An 11,023-nucleotide genomic window follows, 5' to 3' on the forward strand; every position below is an offset into this window, starting at 1 on the left:
CTTTAAAGGAAATCGTGAAATAATTTGATGAAACCAATAACTAAGAACGATTGGCTGAGAATTAAATATGAAGAAAGGAAGCAGAAAGACCTTGGTTTATCTAGAAGTTTTAAAGGAGATTACTGGTGATGCAACTAGTAAGCGATGAAAATTCTCATCCCTTTTTTCCTGGAGCCAAAGATTTTGAATTAAAAAAAAAAAAAAATTGAAACCTTATTATTTATAGCTTGCAAATACACAGGGTATAGGCAAGCAAGAATTATCATGAATGTTTTGATTCCCTTTAGCAAAAATCCGTGAAATAGTGTTTTGGCGAAATATTTTCTCATAACCGTGAAACAGACCAAAGCTGATCACAGGAAAAGATCATGCTACACATAATGCACTTTTATAAGAACTTCGAAGTACAGTCAATATGTTTTCTAAGAAAATTAATAGAATATTTGAAATCGGAAGCAGCGATAGTTGGCTAGATAGTTTATGTTCAATGGCTGATCTGGATACCGCACTTTCAATCTTACAGCATTAACGACGATGTAGCAATGGCCTGATAGAACTTCCACAACTAGTGAGAGGTTGGCAAAGAGCTGACGATGTATACCGTTATTAGCAACTTTATTGCGAGAGTGTAAAAATGATGCCCTCTGAATTACATAAAAAAATATATGAGAGATTTACAGATATTTTCGGTGAAAAATTAGGTTAGGCACTGAGTTCTTCGTGTTCGATATCTGGGGCCTTGAAAAGTTCGATCATGACAATTCTTCCACAAGGGATACCTCAGCTCAAATACCGTATTTGTGTAAAGTTTTATTCCGATTTCATCATTGGTTCCTAATGTATATATTATACAGAGAAGGCATCAGATGGAATTCAAAATAAATTATATTGGAAGGAGGCGTGGTTGTGAACCGATTTCACTCATATTTCGTACATGTCATCAGGGTGTTAAGAAACTATTATGTACCGAATTTCATTGAAATCGGTTGAGTAGTTCCTGAGATATGCTTTTGGTCCATAAGTGGGCGACGCCACGCCCATTATCAATATTTAAAAAAAGCCTGGGTGCAGCTTCCTTCTGGCATTTCTTCAGTAAAATTTAGTGTTTCTGACGTTTTTTGCTAGTTGGTTAACGCACCGGGAGATAGGCGTGGTTATTATCCAATTTCTTCCATTTTTGAACTGTGTATGAAAATGTCTGAAGGAAACGACTCTATAGAGTTTGGTTGACATAGCTATGGTAGTTTTCGAGATATGGCCAAAAATCTTAGTGGGGGGCGGGGCTACGCCCATTTTTCCAAAAAAAAAAAAAAAAATTACGACCAAATATGCCCCTCCCTAATGCGATCCTTTGTGCCAAATTTCATTTTAATATCTTTATTTATGGATTAGTTATGACACTTTATAGGTTTTCGGTTTTCGCCATATTGTGGGCGTGGCAGTGGGTCGATTTTGCCCGTCTTCGAACTTAGCCTTCCTATGGAGCCAAGAAATACGTGTATCAAGTTTCATCATGGTATCTCAATTTTTACTCAAGTTACAGCTTGTACGGTCGGACAGACAGACATCCGGATTTCAACTATACTCGTCACCCTAATCACTGGTGTATATAACCCTATATCTGACTCGTTTAGTTTTAGGACTTACAAACAACTGTTAACACTTGCTTCCAACGATTTCCAACGTTACTTTTTTAATATTTTCATGAGTTGAAGAGGCATGTCTTCAACGATATCTCGACCATGTTTGGAGGCTTTGCACCACCGTAAGTTAGGGTTTTTGAATCACCGTAAATCTTTTCAAACATTCGCAATGATTTCGCATACAAAACTTGGTAAGAAGTTGAGACAAATTCTTTGTTCAATATTTTTTCCATTTTAAAAATTGCAACGCATTACTGAGGTGTACCGACCTCACACAAAATTACAGATCACGCTTATATTTGGCATAATAATTAAAGACAGTCCTACCTTCTCAGAAAATTATCATTTACCTGGAGTACTTTTTTTTATATATGACATATGATGAAAGCTCTATGAAAACAAAAATACTAAATAGAATAGAAATTTCTTTAGAATTAGGAAATGATATTAGCAAGAGTGTAATATTAGTTTTTCTATCTAATCGCTAAGAAGGAAATAAGTAAAAATGCAAACCTGCACATTTGCAATTTGTATGCTCTTTTTATTTACTTAATAATATGAAGTGTCAGCACAAAGTGAGGGCTCAAAATTCATAGAAATCAGTCAAAGTAAGGACATAATTTTTATGATCGCTTGTAAAAAGAAAATAAAATTTTACTATCTGAAATGCAGTAAAATAAATGAAGGTACTAAATGGCAAAATTCACTAATGAAATTAATTAGCTTGTGCCAAGAAACTGCGGCAAAAAAGGGAAATAGGGAAGCGTCAATCGCTTTGACTTATCTGTGCGCACGTGGCATTTTTCGACAAAAAAAAAAAAAAAAAAAAAAAAAAAAAAAANAAAAAAAAAAAAAAAAAAAAAAAAAAAAACAAAAAGGAATACTCTTTGAGGGCACACTTAAATGGTAACTTTCATTCATTAAATGCGGCAACGGACTGTTAAAAAAATCACTTTCACTTTACAGCCGCTTTTTTTTATTGCTTTGAGGTTAATGACATTGACTAATGACACACTTTCTTGTAGGCATGTGACAAGAGTGACAAGTGGCGTCTAGCAGTGACTGGAAGTTGTTAGAAGTGGTTACCAGTGCTTAGGTTGCGTGTCCACATACAAAAACAATATAATGTAAACAAGCGGCATTTTTAGAAAAAAAAAACTAATGGGTGTTCAGTATAACGGCATATATAGTGCTGGTTATGCTCCAGCGCCGTTAAGTATGCCATAAGTAGTCGTTTGTATACACTGTTATTTTAGTCCGCTTTTTGGATTAATGAAGAAGATAGATTATACAAAGTCTTCAAAAAAATCCAACTTTAATTGAAATAAATAATATTTCTAGTACACTTTTCCAGTTTTTATCAGCTTGTAGTATCCACAAACCGCGTGACAAATCATTGTATAACAGCTTTTTGGCCAGCATTCGTATATTCATAGCGAAAGGCATATGAATTTTATTCCACCAACCAAATGTCATTTGTCTTTTTCAAATGACTCGAAGCCCAATGGCTCATGTCGCTCATTTGTTAACGGCATTTGTGCCGAATGTAGAATGCTTCCTCTCGCAATGCGGCGGTCCACTATTGCTTTAGTTATAATGTGAAATACGTCAGGCTTAGTGGTTTATTACAGGCATAAATTATACACAATAGGTGTCTGGTGTGTTTGGGTTTTGTTATACCCACATTCCGTGGCGCCGTAGCCATGTGTGTGTGTGTGAATATATAATATAATATATGCGCACAAAACAATAGTCGACTCGCTGTTACTCTTACTCTGTGAATGGTGTGGGCAAGGTCTATGTCCTGTTAATGTTATTTGATATTCATTTGGGTCAACTTTGTTTTTCACACACCAACTCAATGATTAAAGAGCGAGAGTTATGGCTTTTTGCCACTATATCACATAAAAATTTAAGTGAACTTAAATCGGCGTGCATGTGATTGGATATAAAAATAGAACATTTGCAGGAAATTTATTTTGCTAATTATTCTGTGCTTGAACTGCATTATTTCTGGGCATATATATTCGGATGTCGCGATATTCGATGTGTTTAAAAGGCACTGTACTTATAAAGTGCTGCAAATTTGCTTAGAATATAGACGGGCTTCATTATTATATTTCTCAAAGTTGTATTATGATATTATTTTCATAAAAAATGTTCTGAGAATATTCGAAGCGAACTGGTCAACAGAAAGGTCACCGGCATACCTTAGTAAAACACAAAATTTCACCTTTTATTCAATATAAGACTTTTTAACTTTCAAAACAACTTTCGTAATACGTTTTGTCCTTTGCTTCATAATCAGCACCAGTTCAGCGATTACCTCTTCATTCCATGCAAATTTCTTCCCAGAAAGCATTCTTTTGAGATCTGAGAATAGGAAATAGTCGTTGGGGGCCAGATCTGGAGAATTAGTTGGATGCGGAATTCAAATTCAAAACAACGATTTTTTTCTTTGAATACTGCCGTTTTTCGACGATTTTGTTTTTCAAACGTTTCAATGTGATATGTGATAGCGGCAGTTTTTCCTTTTTCAAGGTATTCAATAAAAATTATTCCATGCGTATCCTAAAATATAGGCGTCATAACCCTGCCAGTCGGCCGTTGCGTTTTCCACGCTTTGGAGCGACTTGTTGTTCTTGTAAATCTGTAAATCACTCTTTGGCCGGTTAAAAATCCGGGTCCATTCCGATTACGCATACCCGACTGTCGTGAGAACGGCTTTGGTGCGGGTCTATCGTGTGCGGTCTACTCGGATGACTGTCCATTGCACTTCGGAGTGAAAAGATAGAGCCATGTTTCATTTATTGTTACATATCGACGCGAAGACTCGGGTTTATTACGCTTGAACATTTCCAAACACCGCGCCGATCATAAACTCTTCGTTTTTATTGTTCAGAAGTGAGTTCGCCGGCACCCACTCTACAGAGAGCTTTCTCATACCTTAATACGTGTTAATAATATGATGAGTGCCTGCTAAAGCTATCTCTAACAACTTCAGTTTACGATCAAAATTCAAAATTATTTATGTATCTTTTTGAGCTTTTTCGGTAACAACCTCTTTTGGGGACTCATTGCCTTCACTGTTTTCGGCGCTCATTTCAACTTTTCTAAACTTAGCATACCAACCAATGATGGTAGATGTTTCTGAGCCACTTTCTGAAAACTCGTCATCAACAGATATTTTGCTTCAACTGTATTTAGTCGGGCTTGAGCCTCCTAACACTTGGTGGCAGGAAGTTGGAGGTATCTAAATCGGCCAAATTCCTAGCCCTCACACTCTCGACTCTTCACACATTAACTCAAAGGCATTGCGGGACCGCATATCAAACTATCCATACCAATGGGACATTTTCCGGGTAACTTTCAAGCAGAAGTTTTTGCTATAAGTCAGTGTGCAGATGCCAATGCCGCGCTCTATACTGGGCACTGCAGGCTGAAGAAACACTTGTCCAACATGAGCTTAGCCTCTTGTGCAAACTGTCGATTTTGTGAGATATAACCGGAAACTCCAGAACATCTGATTCTAGATTGCCCAGCAATTTATTGATGCAGGCTTAAGGCGCTTGGTTCCATTTACGTAGACAGGGATCGCAACACCTCCATCGAACCCAGAAAGCCCAAAGTGCCATAAATCTCAATGCAAAACCTAAATTATTTGCTATCTATCTTTCTATGTGGCAGGTCGGGGACTTTTCTACTGACCTGTTACTAAAATTAGTTTCGTACTCCAAGGTGTAATATATTAAATTTTTCTCAATATACTACATAATATGTAACAGTATCAAATTGTGCACTTTTCCATTAAATTTAATTCGAACAGCTAAAAAAGCAAAGTGCCCAAGTTCTTCATTGCAAATATTTCATATTCAACAATAAAAGTTAACTGCCAATACCAGCGTGTGAAGAATTAATCGAGCAGTTTCATACCCTCGTCACAAACGGCATATGACCTTTATTTCCTTTAGCGATTTTTTTTTTTATAAGAGTCGGATATTTCAGCTTTGAGTAAAGTGAAAAGCACACCGAGTTCCACTTGACATTTTTGATGGCTGACTGATGACTTTTGTTTGTATTTGGTTGGCATACTTCTATTTGACAACGCTACTCAAAGTTTTTGTTTTTGCGAGAAATTCGAGTATTTTGGTGTGAGTGTCCCAGCGTGTGTTGAGTTGAAATGTGAGTAGTGTTGAAAGCCAATGACATCTATCTAATATAACTATTTTCAAGCACATTTTCCTTCTTTCTGCATCCTTCAATACTGTCGCCGCTTATAGGCAACTGTTGTTAAAGAACGCTCATCGGTTTAGAATGTCAATAAAGTTGAGACCTCAAAACATATGTATGTATGTCACTGCTGGGTCAGCCTGTGGAAATTTAGAAACCAAGGCATAAACGCTGTTTATAATATCCATCTGCTCACTTGGCTGGTAGGTTAGGTTTTTGGCTTTAGCCAAAATAGATGGATCTCACTTGGACAAATATTTGCAACTTGTGTTACCCAAAAACTTTTTAAAAGATCATTATCTCATAGATCGTCGAAGCATTATGAGTTTATCTCCATTTTTTTAAGTCGATTAGCATTAATCTTAGCCACAAGGTTCTCCGCAGATGTGACCATCGAGATACAATATTTCAATCCTAGTCTGGCAAAAGCCAGGCCACACAGCAGAAAGTGACGAGACGAAAGCTTAGACATATTATATTGTCAAATATCTCCCTTTCGCCTTTTTGTCTTTTGACGTGTAAACATGGAGTTCATTAATGCCAAAATTCGTGCTATTTTAATGTTCTCCTTCGTTAGAGGAACCTTGCGTGACATTAATAGTGTTTTGGGGGATGGTACTCTATTACCCCGAACTGCGGAGGAATGGATTCGACGATTCAGAGCGGGTGAAAACGACACCATCTATAAGATGACTTCTGACGGCGATTACCGATCAAATCATGGAAAACATCGAGTTAGACCGGCACGTGGTCAGATGGAAGCATATTATCGAACGAAAGGGCGCATATTTCAATTAAATCCGATCAATGTAACACTTTTTAAAAAGCATTGAATTAAGAGCAAAAAAGCGGAATGGAGATATCTGACAACCTACATATATAAAGCAAAATGCCTAAACATGATCTTAGCATCACAATAAACAACACTGTTCAATAAGCGCTTCAAAGAGACTCATAAATGAATCCAACTTTCTGCTTTTTGATTGCACGCAAACATTCCGATTTTCGAGGTATAATTCCAATTCATGCTCTACAAAGATCAAGTTAGTTATTTAAGATGAACATAAATTAGCACAAATCCCTTTTTAAACTAGTTTTAAGTCTGTAGTCGTTCTCCATTAAGAATATCGATGTATTTCTAATGCAAGCGAAAGCAAAAGAGTCAAACTGCAAACGGCTTTAATAAAAATGTCATCTAATGGTCATAGGGAAACGTGTAGTTTCGAAGAGTTCAAACCAGAGGATAAGTGGTGTTAGATGCGTTGCTTCCAGGGGGCATGCAAAGAGATAATTAGAGTCAAGGGGGGACTCAATACATGCAGGTCATAGGTTTGCTGTGTACACTGATCATTCTAGAAAAATTGGAGTTTAATCTGTTACAATAAAGCGAACGAAGTTGCGCTGGACTCCCTTTAGATTCCGTAGGTATTTCGAGATTTTCTTCTGCTATCTGTGCTAGTTGAACTTTAAGGGCCAAACTCAATTCTCACAACATCCCGTTCTACGATATTCAGATTGAACGGTCGCTGTTAAGAATGATGAAAATAGTCAAATTTGATTCAGACTATTAAACAAAACAAGATTTTTAACTATTTCATTTACAAATCTTTATTATTAAGTATTTAAAGTAGACTCTATTTGAGCCAACTCAAGGTTGTACCAAATCTCCACACACTTTCTAAACGGCTCAGAAGGGCTTCAGCAACTTCAGCAAATTTTGGTTTTGTCAGTTGAGGTTCACTTTTATAGCGCTAATCTCTAGTTGGTTGAACAGTTGTGGCGTCATATTCACCAACCATCGTCTCGTCGCCAGTAAATTGCGTTTTATGTATATAGAAACCTCAGCTACGTTGTCAAACATCTCTTTTGCGACCTTTACCTGACAAGTTGCAAAAGATGCAGGTATTTTGGTACAAGTCTAGCATTAACACGCTTCTAGCCCAATACCTTAACCATAATTTGTTGGGTCGATCCATAGGAAATGTTAGGAGCCTCTGCTATCTCACTGATGCCAATATGACGGTTTTAAGTACTGTTTCCTCAACTCCTTCGATACTTGCCGCCATACCACTATCGGCACCAAACGGTGAAACTTTTGGGATGCAATTGCGTTTCTTTCTCCCAATTGCGACCATTTTGTTTCTCGTTGAAGTCATTAAGCCAGAAATGAGCTCTATCAAAAAAAGTTGATTTGTCCAATCGTTGTAAAAAAGTGAACAGTGACACGATGAAACAAGAAGGCTTACTGAACATGCTGACAAAAGTTGACACAAATCCACAAACAAACATGGACGCCACGAGCTGTCAAAATCGGAAGGCTTATATTTTGTTTGAAAAAAAAAAAAAAAATTTCCTGTCTTATACTTAGGAAAAAAAAAATTTCTAAAAGCGCTTAACCTTTAATTTGCAAGTTCTGTCTTTATTTAATTCTTTTAAATTCACATTTTATTCAATTTTACAGCATAAAAATAAAAGAGTTGCTTAATCTAATATTTAAAAGCGAATGAGAATAAAATTAATGAAACTTATCAGATATCGAATCACATGTATACATGTGTATATATACATATGTATATATATTTGACTAACATGGACAATCGGATCAATTAACAACGGTACATACAAACATAGATACATTTTCAAAATGTACATATATACTTACACGGCTTACAAATACATAGGAATATTTGGCTTAATGGTAATTTTTTGTTTTTTAATGAAATTTAGTCATATTTATTGTTGGTTATTGGTTACGGTACACTCTAATCGCATTAGGATTGATATAAAAGCCAAAATGTGAAACCTAGTTCGCCGAAACTCTGGCTGCCACATCCTTGAAAATCACAATTTGGGTATGTGTTCATTAACGGCCCACAGACATGCAAAGTATATGCAACGCTTTATGTTAGATTTAATTGCATTTTCAGTTTCAATTAACACTTTCCGAGCCACACAGCAATATTAAATCGCTCAATTGGGTTTTAATTGAATTTATGATAATTTTGATTTTTAACAAATTATTTCAATAAATTCTCATTAGTTTTAGCTGTATTTACAACCGATATTTGAATGGATATACAACAGTATTTAAAATAACAGCTTATGCTAAGTAGTTAGCCAAACTTAGGACTATGTGCTGTTTACATACATACATACAGGCGAATATCAATTATGAATAATAACATTAAGATCTTTTGCGATAAATTTCACAAACGCCCACACAAGCACACCTACAATCACACACACTCACACATAAAAACACCGAAACACACAACCACGTAGGCAATCAAGCCGCCTACACCGAATCAGACATCTGTCGTTGCCATTTGGAATTCGGGCCTGGACGGCGGCGCTTTTGCCCTCAGAGCCGCGGACTGTCGAGCACCGTATTTGTGGTCATTATGGTGCCGCTGTTGGCCATTATAATCGAGTTTCCCGCCACCGAGTTGTTGGATGAGTTTTTGCGTCGAAATAACACGCCGCTCAGCTGGATGCCCTTGAATGTGTCGAGGAAGGCGCGCCGAAAACCCGCATTCATGAAGCAGTACGTAATTGGATTACAACAGCTGCTCGAGTAGGCAAGCAATTGCAGGAATGGTATCCATCGATAGCCTACATATTCGTAAATCACTGGACCGATGAACATCGCCACTGTGTTGATGATGTATAATGGTGTCCAGCAGATGAAGAACTCCAAAACTAGCACGAAGAGCATTTTGATGACACGCTTCTTACTCTCCAGACTTTTCGTTTTGTTAGATCTGCGCGCCGCACACACGTGTGCATGTATGAAATAAACAAAGAACAGAAGTGGTATAAGAAATCAAATAAAAGTGGTGGCAGCGTTAATAAGATAAATTGTTGGATCGTGAGTGGTAGTGGCGGTGCAATAAATCTCGCTTTTAATGCTATTGATGTGCTACATTAAATTTAAATCGAGTTTTCGCCAAATAGCGTGGCACGTGTCATAAAGTGATTGTAGCGGCTCAACGGTGCGTTGGCGGAAAAATCGACGTTAAAACAAGCGGTAGCTAAGTATGTTGTTAATCCCGAAATTTCGCGATTGACATTATATTTTCTTTATTTATGATAAAAACTGCTTAAATTCCCGATATTTCGATCAATAAATATTTTTCGTAGTCCCGATAACTTTTTGTGTTTTTATGAAAGAACTTGTTTGATTTTGATTTGCGGAAAAAACTGTACATATTTTGAAGATTTTGAGATAAATGATTTGAATTTGTGTTGATAATCCCGAAATTTCGTGTTTGCTCTTTTTAATTTATAAAGAATATAATCACGAGGTTTTGAGTTTGTTAGTCTTCGGGAGCGAGGTTTTCGATATTTAGAAAGAAGATGTTTAAAATCGCGGAAGAATTTATTTGTAGATTCGAAATTTATTTAAGAAAGAAATCGCGAGGTTTTGGTTTTAAAATAAATGTTTTGTATTTTCGGCGTAACTGTTCAAGTGTTGTGAAATTTTTTTTTTGTGTAATCCTGGTTTCGGGTTTAAAGTTTACGTTATTCATTCCGCATCAATTTTTTTTTTATTTATGAAATTATAACGGCTGATGGCCGCGAGCTAGTGCTGTTTTTTCTTTCTTGTTTCCTGTATATTTGTTGTACATGAAATAAAAATATATCTATCTATCTATGAAATTACGAGTTGTAGGGCTCAGAATAAGAAATAATTTTTTGCAGTCCCGAAATTTCGGGATCGAGGTTTTCGTTATAAGGCATTCGATTTTCTTTATTTCGAGTGCAAGTAATATCACGAAATAATAGATTTGGCATATAATTTTTGTAGTCCCGAAATTTCGGGAGCGAGATTTTCGGTATCAAGATTTCGATTTTCTTTATTTCTGAAAGTATAATCACGAAATAATCTGTTCGTGATATAATTTTTGTAATCCCGATTTCGGGATCGTTATCTGGCTTCTCAAAATATTACAGACGTGTTCGAAATAATAAGAACAACCAAAGTGAATATCGAAATCATTGAATAAAATTTTCTCAGTAATATTTTATTGAACCTTTTTTTCTTAAAAAATTTATACATATTGTGAGTATTAAAAAAATTGAAAATCTGGTCATCAAATGCGCACTAACTTTTTTGTACTGCAAATTTTGTTGCATTGGGTCTTAAACAG

General features: G+C 36.2%; 1 protein-coding gene across 1 annotated transcript in view; it reads right to left on the reverse strand.

Annotated features, from left to right (window-relative positions):
• Nucleotides 1-8,395: 8,395 nt before the first annotated feature.
• The window catches only part of LOC108970976, a 100,299-nt gene continuing 97,671 nt past the window's right edge, over nucleotides 8,396-11,023 (reverse strand). The window contains exon 5 of the mRNA XM_018936730.1: nucleotides 8,396-9,634. Coding sequence (XP_018792275.1) covers nucleotides 9,235-9,634 — 400 coding nt within the window. The 3' untranslated portion in view covers nucleotides 8,396-9,234. The remainder of the gene's footprint in view (nucleotides 9,635-11,023) is intronic.

Source organism: Bactrocera latifrons, unplaced genomic scaffold (genome assembly GCF_001853355.1).
Source record: "Bactrocera latifrons isolate USDA-ARS-PBARC rearing strain unplaced genomic scaffold, ASM185335v1 scaffold_32, whole genome shotgun sequence".
NCBI classification, from domain to species: domain Eukaryota; kingdom Metazoa; phylum Arthropoda; class Insecta; order Diptera; family Tephritidae; genus Bactrocera; species Bactrocera latifrons.